At 43.7% G+C, this 19,432-nt stretch overlaps 1 protein-coding gene and 4 non-coding genes across 7 annotated transcripts in view; 2 read left to right on the plus strand and 3 right to left on the minus strand.

Moving 5' to 3' along the window:
• rilp (Rab interacting lysosomal protein) overlaps nt 1-2,767 on the minus strand; it is a 42,561-nt gene extending 39,794 nt beyond the window's left edge. For 2 of the 3 annotated variants that reach the window (XM_078224924.1, XM_078224925.1), the window contains exon 1: nt 2,156-2,767. In XM_078224924.1, coding sequence (XP_078081050.1) covers nt 2,156-2,431 — 276 coding nt within the window. In that variant the 5' untranslated portion in view covers nt 2,432-2,767. The remainder of the gene's footprint in view (nt 1-2,155) is intronic. The other variant, XM_078224923.1, reaches the window with a different exon arrangement.
• A 5,908-nt stretch (nt 2,768-8,675) lies between these two features.
• trnat-agu (transfer RNA threonine (anticodon AGU)) lies at nt 8,676-8,749 on the plus strand. Its single transcript has one exon. It is a non-coding gene; the product is annotated as a tRNA-Thr (tRNA).
• Nucleotides 8,750-9,219: 470 nt separating this feature from the next.
• trnat-agu (transfer RNA threonine (anticodon AGU)) lies at nt 9,220-9,293 on the plus strand. Its single transcript has one exon. It is a non-coding gene; the product is annotated as a tRNA-Thr (tRNA).
• A 328-nt stretch (nt 9,294-9,621) lies between these two features.
• On the minus strand, nt 9,622-9,695 carry trnat-agu (transfer RNA threonine (anticodon AGU)). The gene has a single exon. It is a non-coding gene; the product is annotated as a tRNA-Thr (tRNA).
• An 8,483-nt stretch (nt 9,696-18,178) lies between these two features.
• Nucleotides 18,179-18,252, minus strand: trnat-agu (transfer RNA threonine (anticodon AGU)). The gene has a single exon. It is a non-coding gene; the product is annotated as a tRNA-Thr (tRNA).
• Nucleotides 18,253-19,432: the final 1,180 nt, after the last annotated feature.

The following is a 19,432-nucleotide window of genomic DNA, read 5'->3' on the forward strand; positions in this document are numbered from 1 at the left end:
TAGTAGGCTTACATTAACACTGCGATGAAGTTACTGCGAAAATCCTGTTCAAAAGTACTCCAGATTGCATTATGCATTTAAGAGTAAGCTATAAAAACATATGGGGTAGAAAGGATATGGAGATGCCGGTGTTGGACTGGGGTGAACACAGTAAGAGTTTTAACAACACCAGGTTAACGTCCAACAGGTTTATTTGGTAGCAAATACCATAAGCTTTCGGAGCGCTGCTCCTTCGTCAGATGGAGTGGAAATGTGCTCTCAATCAGTGCACAGAGACACAGAAATCAAGTTACAGAATACTAATTAGAATGCAAATCCCTACAGCCAGCCAGGTCTTAAAGATACAGACAATGTGGGTGGAGGGAGCATTAAGCACAGGTTAAAGAGATGAGTATTGTCTCCAGACAGAACAGCTAGTGAGATTCTGCAAGTCCAGGAGGCAAGCTGTGGGGGTTACTGATAACGTGACATAAATCCAACATCCCGGTTTAGGCCGTCCTCATGTGTGCGGAACTTGGTTATCAGTTTCTGCTCAGCGACTCTGCGCTGTCGTGTGTCGTGAAGGCCGCCTTGGAGAACGCTTACCTGAAGATCCGAGGCTGAATGCCCGTGACTGCTGAAGTGCTCCCCCACAGGAAGAGAACAGTCTTGCCTGGTGATTGTCGAGCGGTGTTCATTCATCCGTTGTCGTAGCGTCTGCATGGTTTCCCCAATGTACCATGCCTCGGGACATCCTTTCCTGCAGCGTATCAGGTAGACAATGTTGGCCGAGTTGCAAGAGTATGTACCGTGTACCTGGTAGATGGTGTTCTCACGTGAGATGATGGCATCCGTGTCGATGATCCGGCACATCTTGCAGAGGTTGCTGTGGCAGGGTTGTGTGGTGTCGTGGTCACTGTTCTCCTGAAGGCTGGGTAGTTTGCTGTGGACAATGGTCTGTTTGAGGTTGCACGGTTGTTTGAAGGCAAGAAGTGGGGGTGTGGGGATGGTCTTGGCGAGATGTTCGTCTTCATCAATGACATGTTGAAGGCTCCGGAGGAGATGCCGTAGCTTCTCCAGTCCGGGGGAAGTACTGGACGACGAAGGGTACTCTGCCCACCGTGTCCCATGTTTGTCTTCTGAAGAGGTCGGTGCGGTTTTTCGCTGTGGCGCGTCGCCGCTGCCCTCGACTTGATATGTATGCCCAAGCCATCAGGAGGTGCGTCAACACCAAATTCATCAGCCGCACTCACAAGACAGCACCGAACATCACCCAAGCACAACGCAACGCCATCCACGCTCTCAAGACCAACCGCAACATTGTCATCAAACCATCAAAGAGTCGCTGAGCAGAAACTGATAGCCAAGTTCCGCACACATGAGGACGGCCTAAACCGGGATGTTGGATTTATGTCACATTATCAGTAACCCCCACAGCTTGCCTCTTGGACTTGCAGAATCTCACTAGCTGTTCTGTCTGGAGACAATACTCATCTCTTTAACCTGTGCTTAATGCTCCCTCCACCCACATTGTCTGTACTTTTAAGACCTGGCTGGCTGTAGGGATTCGCATTCTAATCAGTATTCTGTAACTTGATTTTGTGTCTCTGTGCCCTGTTTGTGAGCACATTTCCACTCCATCTGACGAAGGAGCAGCACTCCGAAAGCTTATGGTATTTGCTACCAAATAAACCTGTTGGACTTTAACCTGGTGTTGTGAGACTTCTTACTGTGTAGAAAGGATATGTAGATATGGTTAAAGATAGATCAAAACAAGCTTATGGAGGCATTAAAACCAGCAAAGACCAGTTTGGGTCCAATGACCCTTACAGTGCTGTAACCTGATGACAGAGTAAACACAGTCTCCAATGCTCGTCTAAGAAAATCAGTTCTGCTCTGAACAGAGGAATGTCATTCTCCTGCAACCAAACAACAGGACAAAAGTATGAGTGCTGATAATGTAACCAGTAATCTCTTCTTAGTTATACTGCCACATTTCCACTGCCATGGACCTAAAACCACTTTGCACCCATGATTACACAGCAGACATGCAGTTTATAGCAATCTGATGAGTGTGTGTAGGAATATCTGCTGTGCACTTATTATGTAGGAGTGTCATATTTAAAAACAGAATCTAAAGCCAGCACTGTCATGGGGGAGGGGGGAAAACACGAACCTTGTAGTAGTGGCCGGTGCTTTTCTCTCCGTCCTGTAACATCACGAAGGCTCGGATCAACTCCTGCTCGGTGTTCCCGTTCCTGGTCACGAAACTTTCCAGCATTTCCAAGACGCGGACAATTTTGGGGATCAAGCCTTCCACCACTTTCTTGCCGTGGCTGTCAATCAGCTTCTCCAGCTCGGCGCCGATCAGCTTGGCAATCTCGTACACGTCGTTCACCCCGAGGTTGACGGCGGCTTTGTCCAGGCAGGCGAGAGAGCTTTCAGTGTCCATGCTGGCGGGTGGGATATTAGATGGATGGAACGTGACTCAGGGATAGAATGTAGCCTGGGAATGGAACGTAGCCCGGGAATAGAATGTAGCCTGGGAATGGAACGTCGCCCGGGAATAGAATGTAGCCTTGGGATGGAACGTGGCCCGGAGAGATGGGATGGGTGTTCTGTCAATGGATGGATCAATCTGCACGGCCAGACCCCATTGGGAAGGAAGGACTCGCAGGGACGATGTTTTCCCGCTGCAGCCAGTCACTCACCCCCGGCCAGCCTTTTATACAGGGTGCTGCTGTTTCCCTTTTTCTTGCTCTGATTGTCACGTGCACCTCAAACAATCACGTGTCGGGGTGATCTGGTCCAATCAGCAGGCAGTGACAGTGACAAGAGTGACAGGGCTCTGGTGCAACTGCCTTTCCGGGATTGGGAACTTTCCCCTGCTGTGTCAAAGAGCTGTCAATTCCTCCACCCATTGCCCTGGAGTCTCCTGCAATTGAACAAAGTTTTAAAGTTTATTTATTAGTCACAAGTAAGGCTTACATTAACGCTGCAATAAAGTTACTGTGAAATTCTCCGAGTCGCCACACTCAGGCGCCTGTTCGGGTCAACGCAGCTATAAAGAAAGGTAAGATGGATTATGAGAGTAAACTAGCTCAGAATATAAAAACAGATAGCAAAAGTTTCTACAAATATATAAAATTTAAAAAGTGGCGAAAGTAAACATTGGTCCTTTAGAGGACGAGAAGGGGGATGTAATAACTGGAAATGAGAAAATGGCTGAGGCATTGAACAGGTATTTTGTGTCGGTCTTCACAGTGGAAGACACAAATAACATGCCAAAAATTGGTGACAGAAGGCTATGGCAGGTAAGAACCTAGAAACTATCATTATCACGAAAGAGGTAGTGTTGGGCAAGTTAATGGGGCTAAAGGTAGACAAGTCTCCTGGTCCTGATGGTACTAAAAGAGATGGCGGGAGAAATAGCAAAAGCATTCGTGGTAATTTACCAAAATTCGCTGGACTCTGGGGTGGTTCCTGCAGATTGGAAAACAGTAAATGTGATGCCACTGTTTAAAAAAGGAGGTAGACAAAAGGCAGATAACTATAGGCCGGTTAGCTTAACTTCTGTAGTAGGGAAAATGCTTGAATCTACCATCAAGGAAGAAATAGCGAGACATCTGGATATAAATTGTCCCATTGGTAAGACGCAGCATGGGTTCATAAAGGGCAGGTTATGTTTGACTAATTTGGTGGAATTCTTTGAGAACATTACATGTGCAGTGGACAATGGGGAACCTGTGGATGTGGTGTATCTGGATTTCCAGAAGGCGTTTGACAAGGTGCCGCACCAAAGACTGCTACATAGGATAAAGGCACACAGTGTTACGGGTAATGTATTAGTATGGATAGAGGATTGGTTAACTAAGAGAAAGCAAAGAGTGGGGGTAAATGGGTGTGGGGGTAAATGGGGACACTTTTACTCTATTAATGATGCTATAAAAATGCAATTTGTTGTTGCCCCTGCAGATGCTAACTGCAGGAGTGATGTTTGCCCCGTAGGAAGCTCCTGAAAAGCTTCAACAATAACAACTAAAGGGAGAGGAAATTATAAGGTTCATATATGGCAAACCAGAAAACTTGGAAACACACAAAGCTCCAAACAAAACTATCAGCTGAGGAATGACCCTAAATATCACATACAAGCAAGGAGTGGGAGTAGGCCATTCAGTCCCTCGAGCCTGTTCCACCATTTAATAAGATCATGAGTGATCTGATGACAATCTCAAATCTGCCTCCCGCCTAATAACCTGTATCACCTATAACCTATCACTGCCCCCCCTTGCTTACCAAGAATCTATCCACCTCTATCTTAAAAAGATTCAAAGACTCTGCTTCCACCGCCTTTTCAGGAAGAGAGTTCCAAAAACTCACAACCCTCTGAAAGAAGTCATAATACATGTGAAAACAAGAATTTGCAAGAGCTTTGTAATATAATCTGTCCAACATTCCTTTGTGTTCAAGGGGGGAAAACAGAAACATATTAAAATCTGATAGAAGATAAACATATGTTGAAGCCACACAATCTTTAGGAGAGACATGAGACTGTGCTCCATAACATTACCGTTTTTATATTTAAGGTGAGGCATTCGGCATTAATTTTAAACACACACTTACATATTTCACTGTTAATGTATTTTTAATCTTAATAAAGTGATAACAAAGTGGCATTTGAAATTTCAACAGACCATCCAGAACCTCACTTCACTAAAGCTACTGATCCACATAAAGACTCCTGGCACAGTTCACAACAGCACTTTATCTCACCCATCTCCCTACGCCTTTATAAATACGCTCATTTTTCCCTCCAACACTCACTTTATTCTGGCAGCCTTCTTTCTCTTCTCACTTAATTCAATCTAATGATTTTGATTTTTGATTTGATTTGATTTATTATTGTCACATGTATTAACGTACAGTGAAAAGTATTGTTTCTTGCACGCTATACAGACAAAGCATACCAGTCATAGAGAAGGAAATGAGAGAGTGCAGAATGTAGTGTTACAGTCATAGCTAGGGTGTAGAGAAAGGTCAACTTAATGCAAGGTAGGTAGGTCCATTCAAAAATCTGATGGCAGCAGGGAAGAAGCTGTTCTTGAGACGGTACGTGACCTCAGACTTTTGTATCTTTTTTCCGAAGGAAGAAGGTGGAAGAGAGAATGTCCGGGGAGCGTGGGGTCCTTAATTATGCTGGCTGCTTTGCCAAGGCAGCGGGAAGTGTAGACAGAGTGAGTGGATGGGAGGCTGGTTTGCATGATAGATTGGGCCGCATTCACAACCTTTGTAGTTTCTTGCAGTCTTGGGCAGAGCAGGAGCCATACCAAGCTGTGATACAACCAGAAAGAATGCTTTCTATGGTGCTCTTTCCCCTTCCCCTCAATTCAACTTGATTCTGTTCTTCCATTTCCCTCCCCACCCTCAGCTGTTCAGCCCTCCTCCCCTCAGTTCAGCCTGGCACTCAACTCCCCGAACCAATTCAAGCTGTCACTTATTTTCCATTTCATATTACAACTGCCATCATTCTTCATGCTGTTGCTCTTTTCTTTCCATGTACCCCGATTCAAACTAGCGCATTTCCCTGGGCCCTCGCAGCTGGCTCTCTTACTCCCTTTTCCCAGCTCAAGCTCAGATGCATTCCCTGAACATTTTATATTTATTCATTCATGGGACGTGGGCGTCACTAGCCAGGCTAGCATTTATTGCTAGCCTGGCTAGTGATGCCTAATTGCCCTTGAGAAGGTGGTGGTGAGCCACTTTCTTAAACTGCTGCAGTCCATGTGTTGTAGGTACACCCATAGTGCTGTTAGGGAGGGTGTTTCAGGATTTTGACCCAGTGACAGTGATGTAACAGTGATATAGTTCTATATCAGGATGGTGTGGAGCATACAGGAGAATTTGCAGGTGGTGGTGTTCCCATGTGTCTGCTGTTCTTGCGGCACGTCTGGAAGGTGCTGTCAGAGGAGCCTTGGTGAGTTGTTGCAGTGCACCTTGTCGATGGTATCCACTGCTGAGACTGTGCATTGGCGGTAGAGTGGATGTTAGAGTTGGTGAATAAAGTGCCAATCAAACAGGCTGCTTTGTCCTAGAAGGTGTCGAGCTTCTTGAGTGTTGTTTGAGCTGCACTCATCCAGGCAAGTGGAATTATTTCTTTGCGTGCCTGACTTGGGCATTGCAGATGGTGGATAAGCTTTGGGGAGTCAGGTGAGTTATTCTCCACAGAATTACCAGCCTCTGACCTGCACTTGTAATCACAGTATGTATATGACTGATCCAGTTCCATTTCTGGTCAGTGGTAACCCCTAGTGTGTTGATAGTGGGGGATTCAGCAACGGTAATGCCATTGAATGTCAGGGACAGATGGTAAGTAGATTCAGGGGGCGATTTTCCCAAAAAAGTTCTGAGTGCAGAATTTGCAGGTGTAAATCACGATTGTTTTTTCAGTGGGAGTTCGGACTCGAATCTCCCACACTCTGTGCACTGCAGACATCACAATTGGGATTATCATTAAAAGCTCTGGGGCACATTCACGCCAGAGTCTGACAATTCCAGGCCTCTGCGCATGCACCCCGATCTCCAGCACCCCCATCAGTGATAATACCCCCCCACACCCACCCGACCCAGGCAGATCCCCCCCACAGGAGGCATAGCCCCCTCCGGGAGGCAGACCCCCCCCCCCCCCGCCCCTCAACCCGGCAGACCACCCCCTCCCCCAGCCTACCCCGATCACTGGCCTCCCTCCAGCCCCGACCGATCTAGCCAGCAGAGTGGCAGTGGGACCAGTCGGTGGAGGTCCCACTGCCACCTGCAGAGTGGCAATGGGACCCCCACCGATTGCCCCCTAGGCCCCGCCCCAACTGGCCCTGCCCCCTAGGCTCCACCCCCTTGGCACTACCCGATGCCTGGTGGACAGTGCCATGGTGCCCCCTGGGCATGCACACTTTGCATCTTGGGCAGTGCCAGGTGGTGCAGGCTGGCACTGCCAGGGTGCCCATGCCCAGGAGGCACCACCTCCCTCGCCGCCTGACCCCCTGGAGCCCCGATTGCCCCCCTTCACTCCTGCTGTTCCCCGAAAGTGGAGAGTTACTCCAAACCCTGCCAGAGTGAAACTGGTGGGGTGGGAGATGCTATCGGGCCCAGATAATTCAGTCCTGAGCCCATTAATCACATTTAAATAATTTAAAAATAAGATGTAAAGTACTTACCTGCTGGTCCCACCAGTTTCCTGGGTGGTCCCGACCGCGCCAGATTTCCGTCGCTGGGAAATGTGCGTGCGTCAGGAACACATGTGCGAATCCCGCGAATCGGCAATTCTCCCAGCCCGACCCACCAAAAATTAGCAGGTAGGAATGGGAGAATCACTCCCTCTGTCTTTCCTGATGTCCCTGATTCCCATTGCCTTCAGGTTTGCTTGGACTCCTTAATGCCACACTGAGTCAAATGCTGTCATTCTTACCTCACCTCCTGAGTCCAGCTCTTTTATCCATATTTGGATCAAGACTGTTATGAGATCAGGAGCTGAGTGACCCTGGCAGACCCCAAACTTAGCATCAGTGAGCAGGTTATATTGCTGAATAGGTGCTGCTTGATTGCTCTGGCAAGGGCACCTTACAGAACCGCCAGTGAAACTCTGCAGGTCCAGGAGACAATACACATCTTTTTAACCTGTCTTGATGCTCTCTCCACTCACGTTGTATGTATATTAAAGACTTGATTAGCTGTAAGTATTCGCATTCCAACCATTATTCATGTAAATTGAGTCTGTGTCTTTATATGCCCTGTTTGTGAACAGAATTCGCACTCACCTGAAGAAGGGACTTGGAGCTCCGAAAGCTTGTGTGGCTTTTGCTACCAAATAAACCTGTTGGACTTTAACCTGGTGTTGTTAAACTTCTTACTGTGTTTACCCCAGTCCAATGCCAGCATCTCCACATCATGACTTATTCAAAGAACCATGCCAACCCCTAGGCCGGAATTTTACCGCCTCACCCACCCCAGTGGGTGAGGCTCGCAGAACGGAATTCTCCGTTGGCCTCGAGTGGGATTTTATTCCGCCCATAGTATTGAATGTAAAACTGATAGAAAGCAATTTGAAGACACGTCAGTTGGTGCAGATTCGATGGGCCGAATGACCTCCTTCAGCACTCTAGGGATTCTTAAAGTTTATTTATTAGTGTCACAAATAGGCTTACATTAACACTGCAATGAAGTTATTGCGAAGCATTCTCTGATCCACCGCCCCCCGCCCTTTAATCTCATCCTGAAATGTAGAAAGATCCTCGAAACGTGATGAAGTTATACCAAAGCATTGTTTAGGACTTGCAAATTAACTCTCACCCAAAGTGTGCGGTATGGAGGTTCTTTATTGTGGTGAGACACATATTCCTTCTTTGGCTGCGGGAAAGTTCAAAAATGCTGGGAACATAATGACTGAAATTCAGAACATTTTTTAAGCATCCCTGAGATCCGCCAACAAAATACTCCCGAGCAAAAATTGCAGATAGGTGCTTTAGCCAAGCAAGTTCATCGGACCACCCAATGCAAAGAGGAGATTAATCCCTGTCAGTTTCCAGCTCTCTTTGATTGTTGCAATTGCTCATTTTAACTTCATCTTTCAATCCCCTCACAAGACACACAGAAAAGCTCAGAGTATCCTTCTCATTAAAGATCACTCAAGGCTTATTGTACCAGTTGGCGCCGTGGCTTAGTTGGTTAAAGCGCCTGTCTAGTAAACAGGAGATCCTGAGTTCGAATCTCAGCGGTGCCTTAGTCAAAGTGGCCTTTTTAATTTAATTCCCCACATTACTAATGGGATAAAGCGTAAGATCTTTCTTGTTCGTGACACCGCGCGCTGTTACTTCGTGTCAAGCAAAAATTATTGTATCGCCAACATTTACTCTGCCGCAATGTCACAAACTTCTTGTGGAATTAACTTGCTGAGAAAAAACATGTTCTGCTCCTTCTTCAGCAATCAGTGATATTTGGAACTAAAGCAAAACACTGCAGTTGCTGCAAGACCCATTGAGTTTTCCCAACATTTCCTACCTTTATAGATGTAATAATAGTTACATATTTGAGACTATTAAAGTTTTTCACAGTACTTCACTGCAGTACTGAATGTTACTTGTGACACTAACTTGTGAACTTTAGAAAACTCAGTAAAAATGAATACAAGCGCAAAAAGAAAAATTGATAGGTTTATCTCATTCCCCGGTTTAGAAAAGCTTTGGTGTATCTGGCGCCGTGGCTTAGTTGGTTAAAGCGCCTGTCTAGTAAACAGGAGATCCTGAGTTCGAATCTCAGCGGTGCCTCAAGAGTTGATCTTTTAATGCAATTCCTTCTCGACCTCACGCCCCGACACTGCAAGTGCCAAAGAATTTAACATTCTTTTTCTGCGAAGAAACGTGCTTTACAGGAATCGGTGGCAAGTGTGATGCTCTGTAAAAGAACTGTACTTTCACAATACAGGATACTCTGAGTTATTATTACCAATAAGCCGACTTCCGATTATTCGGCAAGAAGCAGAAAGCATTCTCCCCTCTCAGAAATTAATTCCACCGGGAGTTTGTGCTTGGCAACAGTTGAAAATCACCCTGCGTGCAGAAGGAAATAAGTTCCATTAAAAGACCTCCCGGGCCAAGGCACCGCTGAGATTCGAACTCAGGATCTCCTGTTTACTAGACAGGCGCTTTAACCAACTAAGCCACGGCGCCAATTGATGTCAGATGTAAAATAATCCAGTAATGAATAAGATAAACAGATTTCTGTCAATTTCAAGTCTGGGATTTTTTAGGAAATGTGTCCTTTTGACTCAGGACTTTCACCACAGATAAAATTCGATATTCACACATTTTGACTTTTTTTGTTCATAAATGAGTTCATCTGGTCACCAAATACTGCAGTGAAAAGGTACCAGAAGTAAACTGAGCGATGGCGGACGTCTTCTATTATCCGAATATTGATACACAGACCGGAAACCATTCGCCCAAAAAGTAACAATGAAGAATCATCCGATTTCCCAGCTTGGGATCACAGCCCTATACACACACTGAAGTGCCTCAAGCACATTTCCAAGTGTACCTTTAATGCGACGAAGGTTTTTGCCTGTATTACCCTATCAGGTGGCAAATTTCAGACTCAACACTATCCCCTGAGTGGGGACCTTCAGTCCCATCCGATCCTTCCAACAATTACTTTAAATCTATGCACCCTGGTTACAACCCTTCTGCTAACTGAATTGGGTCATTACCAACCACTCAACCTAGACCCCCCACTCATAATTTTATATATCTCAATTAAATCTCATCTCAACTGCCTCCATTCCAAAGGAAAACAACCCCAACTATCCAATTCGTAGTTAAAATTATCCATTCCTGGCAGAATCTGGAAGAAACAGTAAGAAGTTTAACAACAAGATGCAGTGTGAAATAAATGGCACAATTTTGATAGGGGTACAAAACAGAGAGACCTGGGAGCTGTATGTACACTAATTTTCCAAGATGACAGGACAAGTTATTTAAAAAGCATGCAGCCTCTTTGGCTGTATTAACAGGAATGGAGGCCCTGAGAGAAAAGGAGATGGCGGATCCTGTCGGATCGTTCCCTGAGCAGACTGTCAGTGTCATCTGGCAGAATGCCTCATCACTCACCTGAAGAAGGGGCTTAGAGCTCCGAAAGCTTGTGTGGCTTTTGCTACCAAATAAACCGGTTGGACTTTAACCTGGTGTTGTTAAACTTCGTACTGAGAATGCCTCATCACCAGAACTCACAAACAAGTACCAAGACCTGGCTTGGCTGGTGGTAAGAAGGGCACTCCCCGTCAGATCCTTTATGCACGCTCGAGGTCTCAACATCACTGCACGCTGCCCTCGAAGCAGCTGCGGGGGTGATGAGACGGTCGCACACCTCCTTGTGGAATGTGCCTTTGCAAAGAAGGTCCGGAGTGAGATATAGTGAGTGGTATTTGTCGAGATTCATCTCGAGCAGCTCGGTGACGCAGGACTCTGTGCTCTACGGGCTGTTTCCGGGGACGCACACCGAGACAAATATCAACTGCTGCTGGAGGGTCATCAACGCGGTGAAGGACACAATTTGGTTCGCCCAAAACTTGCTGATCTTCCAATTGAAAGACTTGTCCTCGACCGAGTGTTGCAGACTGGCACATTCCAAGATTCAGGACTACGTGCTGAGGGACGCGCTCAAGCTTGGGACAGCCGCCGCAAAGGCACAATGGGGAAAGGCCACTGTGTAAAGCCTTTCAACTGAGGCAAATGAGGGCCCGGTAACTGTAGAACACCCTCGGCCTGCGTAACTGTGTGCTAATCTGAAAAACAACAGCACACAGTAAAATCTGATGTATGTATATAGTTTCAAATACTGAAATGTAATTAATGTAATGTTGTGTAAATAAGCATCGTATAGTACTGTAAAAATGACTGGTTTTTTTGCACTGTTTGTAATTTTTGGATATGTCGTTTTGCAATGGTTTATTTGAGAGTTTTTTTATGAATAAAGTATATTTTTGAAATTAAAATAACAGGAATGGAGTTCAATCCCAGTGGCATGCTAAGAATCCATAGGATGATGCAGTATAACAAGAGGCCATTTGGCATGCAGTGTATTTGCAAGCTTATAGGTGGATCTATTCAATTAATCTTCCTTGCAATTATTTATCCAATTCTCTTTTGAATGTCACTACTAAATCTGCTCCCACCATCTTTTCCGGTCGTACATTGCACATCTTAACAACTTGTTCTCTTAAAAACTTGTGTTCCTCATGCGACCTCTCTTTCTTTTGCCAGTCACCTTAAATCCCACTGGTTACCAACCGTTCTGCCTCTGGAAACTGTTGCGTTATTTACACCATCAGAGCCATTCATGATTTTGAACATGTCTATCAAATCTCCTCTTAATAGATAGATATCTAGACACTAAAAGCATCAAGGGATTTGGGAAGAGGGTGGGAGTATGGCATTGAGATAGAATATACAGGGCCTTGGTCAGGCTACACCTGGAAAATTGTGTGCAGTTTTGGTCTCCTTATCTGAGGAAGGATATTCTTGCTCTAGAGGGAGTGCAGTGAATGTTTACCAGACTGATTCCTGGGATGGCAGGACTGATGTATGAGGAGAGATTGAGTCAGTCAGGATTATATTCGCTGAAGTTTAGAAGAATGAGGGGGGATCTCATAGAAGCCTATAAAATTCTAACAGGACTATACAGGGTAGATGCAGGAACGATGTTCCCGATGATAGGGGTGTCCAGACCAGGAGTCACAGTCTAAGGATGCAGGGTAAACCTTTTAGGACTGGGATGAGGAGAAATTTATTCACCCAGAGAGTGATAAACCTGTAGAATTCGCTATCACAGAAAGCAGTTGAAGCCAAAACAGCGTATGTTTTCAAGAAGGAGTTAGATATAGCTCTTGGGGCAAAGGGGAATCAAAGGATATGGGGGGAAGGTGGGATCAGGCTATTGAGTTGGATGATCAATCATGATCAAAATGAATGGTGGAGCAGGCTCGAAGGGCTGAATGGCCCATTTCTGCTCCTATTTTCTATGTTTCTATGTTTAATCTTCTCTGCTTTAAGGAGAACAAGCTCAGTTTCTCCAATATTGCCACACAACTGAAATCCCTGGCACCATCCTTGTAAATCTTTTCTGCACGTTCTCCAAGGCCTTGACATCATTCCTAAAGTGTGGTGTCCAGAATTGAACACAATATTCCAGCTGCAGCCTAACCAGTGAATTATAACGTTCAGCCCAACCTCCTTGCTTTCTTGCTCTATTTCTCGATTTATACAGCCATTAGAAGAATAGAAAGGACTGGAAATACTCAGCAGGTCTGGCAGCATCTGTGGAGGAATAAATAATGTTCACATTTCAGGTCAATGGCCCTCTTTCACCAGGTTCTCCGGGTGCTTAGAAATGGACCAGTTTTTAAGCCAGGCAGGGAAAGGGGGAAAGGGAGGGAAGGGCAAACTGGATGATCTATGACATTTTGAAAGGCAGGAGAGCGTAAATGATAAAAAAGGGATGATAGTGAAAGACAAAAAGAGATAGTAATGAGACAACTAAAGAAACAAAAGATGTGTCTAGAAGAAGTGTACATGGGAAAAGTGGAATAACTACCAAAGACTGCTGTCAAAAGAGAAGAATTCCATTTCTTTCTTTAACAGTGTTCTCAATTTGTCTTACCATCTTCAAAGATTTGTGTAAAAAGATCTCTCTGCTCCTGCACTGTTTAGTTCATATAGCATGTCACTTCAATATATCCTCTGCTCATATGTGCGTGCCCATTTCATCAGCCCATCTACATCCTCCTGAAATCTTCTGATATCCTGGTTTTTATGATATTTTTGAGTTTCATGTCATTTGTAAACTGTGAAATTGTGCTCCATTTTACTAATAAGTCGAATACATTGTACTTTGCCAATTGTCTTTTGGAACTTCATATACACATTATCAACCACACGACCTTCATCAACGCTCTGCATTACCTTATCAAAGCGCTTAATCGGATTAATCAAACATGATTTGGCTCTAACAAATCATGCTGACTTTCATTTATTAGCCCATACACTTCCAAGTGCCCATTTTGTCCAGATTTTTGTCTCTAGATGTTACTTCAGCTTTGACCCTCAGGATTGGGTGGCTTTTGTACTTTGAAGACAGCTGACACTTGATGGGCTAAATGGCCTCTTCTGCACTGCAGGGATTCTATGATTCTATGATTATTTAAGTCCCTCCTTGTTGATTTTGCCCTACTCAATACTGCTACATTGGCAGCATTATCTTGTTTCGTTTCTCTCTCCCAGATGTTGAGTTTTTCCAGCATTTTCTGTTTTTATTCCCCACGAATGTATCTCCTTTGGTCCCTGATTGGATACATGCTGCAAGAATTTCTGTGAAACAGCTGTGACCGCACATAAAGTAAAATAATGGACAAAGATGATAATTTTGGTAACCACAAGGGAGTCTCAAGCCAGTGCTCTAGTTAACAGTTACAGACCATCAAGGACTTTGAATATATGCTTCATTGGCAATTGGATAGTATATTATGCAGACATGCCTTGTTAGTACTCAGATATTGTAATTAATCAAGTGTATTGATGCAGTAATTGGTTAACTGAAATCATGTATGCTGAGTGTATAAGTGGGAATATTGATTGTAATAGGTAATAGTAAATTTAAATGTTGGTTTTTGATTGGTGTATGTATATCATTTGTAACTGAGCCTAAAGGTATAATTGCCACAATAATCCTTTGTTCAGGGAATCGGCAGACCACATGGTGGAAAGCTGGTTCCCTTGTTTTAGCTTGAATAAAGGATGTTTTAAAACTCCGGAAAGCTTTGTCTGATCTCCCGAGTGGACCTAAGAACTGAATAGCTGTTTAGGTTCTTTTTCTTCCTAACAGTCCTTAAACCTGTCTCTACCCTTCCTTTGATGAGGCTTTTAGAATTTATGTGGCTTTATGTTAGCTGCTAACCTATTCTCAATCTTTCTTTGCCCCACTTAATCACTTTTAGATTTCCTCGTAACCTTCTATATTCAACTTCTCAACTATTATAAACCTTATATTTGTCATTACCCTTTTAGTCTCTATACCTCCATTCATCCATAAAACCATAAGAAATAGGAACAGGAGTAGGCCATTCGGCCCCTTGAGTCTGCTCTTCCATCAATAGGATCATGGCTGATCCAAAATTCCTCACGTCCACCTTTCTGCCCTTCCCCATAACTCTTGATTCCCTTTCTGATCAAAACTCAATCTCAACCTTAAGTATCCACAAGGACTCTGTCTCATAGGTCCCTGTACCAAGGTGTTCCAAAGACTCACAATCCCTGAGAGAAGAAATTGATCCTCATCTCAGTCTTATATTGGCGCCCCTTTATTCGGAGACTATGGCCTCTGGTCCCAGACTCTCCCACTAGGGAAGCATCCTCTCAGTATTTACCCTGTCAAGCACTTTAAGATTCCTCCATGTTTCAATGAGATCATCTCTCATTTTTCTAAATTCCAATGAGTCCAACCTGTTTAACCTTTCCTCATAGGACAATCCCTCCATTCCAGGGATTATCCCGTTGAACCTTCTCTGAACTGCCTCCAATGAAATAATCTTTCCTTAAATAAGGGGACCAAAACGGCTCACAATACTCCAGTTGTTGTCTCCCCAGTACCTTGTACAATTGCAGCAAGACTTCCCTACTCTTATACTCCAACTTCCTTAAAATAAGGGCCAACATTCCATTAGCTCTATTATGTGGCAATGCATCATGGCTCTGATGTTACAATATTTTTGCTAATTTATCTATTGGCTAAATTATTTTGCATTGAGTTGTTTTCATCAGTTTTCCGTTTCATATTTTCAGTTGTGTTGTTTCATATTTCTCTCCATATCATTATGTTTGCTTGTTCCTGATTTTTTCATGCAGCAGGTATGTGGATTTTCTTTTCAGATAGGGGTTCAATTGACCCATCATAGGCTTTATAAATTAACAAATGAATTAAACTACTTAAAATACATAAAAAAGAAAAAAGATCACCTTACTGCCAGTAAATAGTTTTTATATTGGTCAGCCTTCTATTTAAAGTGCTCATTTTCTAGACATTTGCAACACAGGATGAGTGTCAGTTGTTATTTCTTTAGATTTAAGGTTCCCAGAGCTTTCCTCCCACTTCTGCTCCTGTGGGTGCTGAGCCAGCAGAGGTGAGTGCAAGACAAGATACAAGCATTGTGTTTTAAATGACACCCAAAAGGTCTGACAGGATCTGTGGAGAGAGAACAAAGCTAACATTTCGAGTCTGGATGACTCTTCATCAGAGCTGAAGATAATTGGAAATAGGATGAGATTTATACAGTTGTGGTGAGGGGTGGGGTGTGGGGGCTGGATAGGTGGAGACAAGGGAGAGATTGACAGTATAAATCTCATCCTATTTCCTATTGTCTTCAGCTCTGACGAAGGGTCATCCAGACTCGAAATGTTAGTTCTATTCCCTCTCCACAGATGCAGTCAGACCTGCTGAGATTTTCCAGCATTTTGTTCTTTGCTTCAGATCCCAGCATCTGGAATAATTTGCTTTTATCTTAATGTTTTAAATGATTTGGTGTTTGTGGAGGGTGAATACCAGGAGAAGGGCACTGGTGAAATTGATTCAGAATAATAAATACTTGTATAAGGACATGTTTCAGCAGCCGTGGGACTGTGATAAAGTCAGATTGTTAAGATTTGAACTTATTCCACTCTTTTCTTTGCAAAACGCTACTTCCATACCTCGCTGTCGAATTGTTGAGTTTGTGGAACTGATTAGATTCGAGGCTCAGGGGATGATTGAATGCCATTTGGAAAGAAGAACTGAAGAAGGCTGCAAAGATAAGGTGAACAGATGCATTTTTCACAGAGACGACAAACTTGGAATTAGATTTGCTGGGGGACAGTGGCGGAGGTGAAGATAATAGATGCATGTGGAATAGTGGAACCTATTTGGTTGTCCGAAGCAGTGTTTTAGAAGAGGATTGGTTGGAGCTTAGTAGGACATGAAGGGGAAAATTTGACACGTGTAATCACTAAAGGAAGTTTCGGAATAAAATGCTAAAAATATGAAGTGAAAAAAAAGTGATAATGCTTCCCATATTATTATGGTGCAGAAGGCCATTCAGCCCATCTTGTCTGCACCACTTCTTAGTCATTCCAGTGCCTTTTCCCCGTACTTCTGCACATTGTTTCTGTTCAAATAATCATTAATGCCCTCTTGAATGCCTCAATTGAATCTGCCTCCACCACACTTCCAGGCAATGTATTTCAGATCTGAACCATTTGCTCTGTTGAAGTTTTTTCTTATATCACATTTTTTTCTTTTGCAGATCACTTTAAATCTGTACTCCCTCCTTCTGGATCCTCTTATAAACAGGAACAGTTTTTCCCTATCTACTCTGTCCAGCCCTCTCATGATTTTGAGCATCTCTATTAAATCTCCTCTTAAGCCTTCTTCTCACCAAGGAGAACAGTCCCAACCTCTCCAATCTATCCTCATAACTGAAGTTTCTCATCCCTGGAACCATTCTTGTAAACCCCTTCTACAATCTCTCCAAAGTGTGGCACACAGCACTGTGCACAATATTCCAGCTGAGGCCTAACTAGTGTCTCATATAAGTTCAGCATAACCTCCTTGCTTTTGTACACTATGCCTCTAATAATGAAGCCTAGGATACCATATGCTTTAACTGCCCTCTCCATCTGTCCTGACACCCTCAATGATGGATGCACATATAAACCCAGGTCCCTCTGCTCTAGCATCTCCTTAAGAATCTTACCCCTTATTTTCTTTTGTCCATGTTCTTCCTACCAAAATGCATCACCTCACATTTCTCCGCATCTGACCCTTCCTATCTGCTCATTCCACCAACTTATCTAAGTCCTTTTGAAGTTCTACACTGTCCTTCTTATAGCTTGCGATACTTCCAAGTCTCATATCATCTGCAAACTTTGAAACTGCCCCCTTCACACCTGGATCTAGATCATTTACATATATCTGGAAAGCAAGGGTCCCAAAAGCAACCTGGGGAAAATCACTAAAAACCTTTCTCCAGACCAATTATTATCTGCTTCCTATTATTCAGCCAACTTCATATCCACATTGCTACTGTTCCTTTCATTCCATGAGCTATAACTTGTCTCACATCTGTTGTGCGGTGCTGTATCAAATACCTTTGAAAGTCCATCTGCACACCAACAGTATTACCTACATCGATCCTTTCTGTTGCCTCTTCAAAAAACTCCAAGTTAAACACAATTTCCCCTTTAGAAATCAATGCTGGCTCTTCCTAATCAACCCACATTTTCCAGGTGACTATGAATTCTGTCTCAAATAATAGTTTCTAGAAGTTCCCCCACCACTGAAGTTAATCTGACTGGTCTGTAATTGCTGGTCTTATCCTTATAACCTTCTTTTGAATAAGGGCGTAATAAAGAACAAAGAAAATTACAGCACAGGAACAGGCCCTCCAACCCTGCACCGACCATGCTGCCTGACTGAACTAAAATCCCCTACCCTTCTGGAGAAAAGAACAAAGAAGCAGAAAACATTCTCTCCTCTTAGAAATTAATTCAACCAGGAGTTTGGGCTTGGTAACAGACAAAATTCATCCTGCGTGCAGAAGGGAATAAATTCCATTAAAAGACCTCCTGGGTCAAGGCACTGCTGAGATTTGAACTCAGGATCTCCTGTTTACTAGACAGGCGCTTTAACCAACTAAGCCACAGCGCCAACTACATAATGCTTGCAATTCCCCAGTCCTCTGACATCTCCCTTGAGTAAGAGTTTTAACAACACCAGGTTAAAGTCCAACAGGTTAATTTACCAAATAAACCTGTTGGACTTTAACCTGGTGTTGTTAAAACTCTTGCTGCATTTACACCAGTCCAACGCCGGCATCTCCACATCATGACCTCCCTTGAGTCCAGTGAAGACTGAAAGATTATGACAAGCGCCTCCAAAATTTCCACTCTCACATTCTTCGATCCATCCTCGGCGTCATGTTAATCTCATCCATTCCCAGTACCATGTTAACTTGTCAAGTACCAACAGTCCATTCAACACTTCCTCCACATTAAGTTTCCATTATTAAAGGTTGAATTAATTAAACCTTTCTAGGGACAGTTTCCTTACCTGTCACTATGGTCTGGATAGAATCCACCTCCTTGGTAAAGACGGATGCAAGGTATTAATTTAATACCTCTGCCGTGCCCCACTTGTTTCCATGTGTGAATTCCTTTTTAGATCCCGAATCGGCCCTATTATCATCCTTTTACTATTTATATGGCTATAGAAGACTTTGGGATTCCCCTTGAGGCTGGCTGCCAGTCCGATCTCATAATCCCTCTTTGCTTCTCTAATGCTCTTTTTCACCTCCCTTCTGAAGTTCACTTGGTTTTCAACTGTTTTCTCAACCTGACACCTGTCATAAGCACTTTGCTCAACAAAGTTCATTATTTTTCTGCAGTCTCCAACTGCAGCAGATATTTTATGTTGAATAACACCATAGATTTTTACTTGTAGATGGTGGACAGACTTTGACGAATCAGGTGAGTTACTCACCATAGAATTCATAGGCTCTGACAATATTTACATGGCTAGATCAGTTAAATATCTGATTAATGGTAACACCCAAAATGCTGACGGTGGGGGTTTCAGTAATAGTAATGCCACTGCCATAGAGAGGCTTAGATTCTCTTGTTAGAGATAGCTATTACCTGGTACTAGTGTAGCATAAATGCTACTTGCCACTTATCATCCCAAGCCTGAATGTTGTCCAGGTCTTGCTGCATATGGACTTAGAGACTGCTTCAATATGACTAGTCACAAATTGTACTAAACGCTGCAATCATTAGCAAACGTCTCTGCTTCTTGATGGAGGGAAGGTCATTGATAAAGCAGCTAAGATGTG

Source organism: Mustelus asterias, chromosome 12 (assembly GCF_964213995.1).
Source record: "Mustelus asterias chromosome 12, sMusAst1.hap1.1, whole genome shotgun sequence".
Classification (NCBI taxonomy): Eukaryota; Metazoa; Chordata; class Chondrichthyes; order Carcharhiniformes; family Triakidae; genus Mustelus; species Mustelus asterias.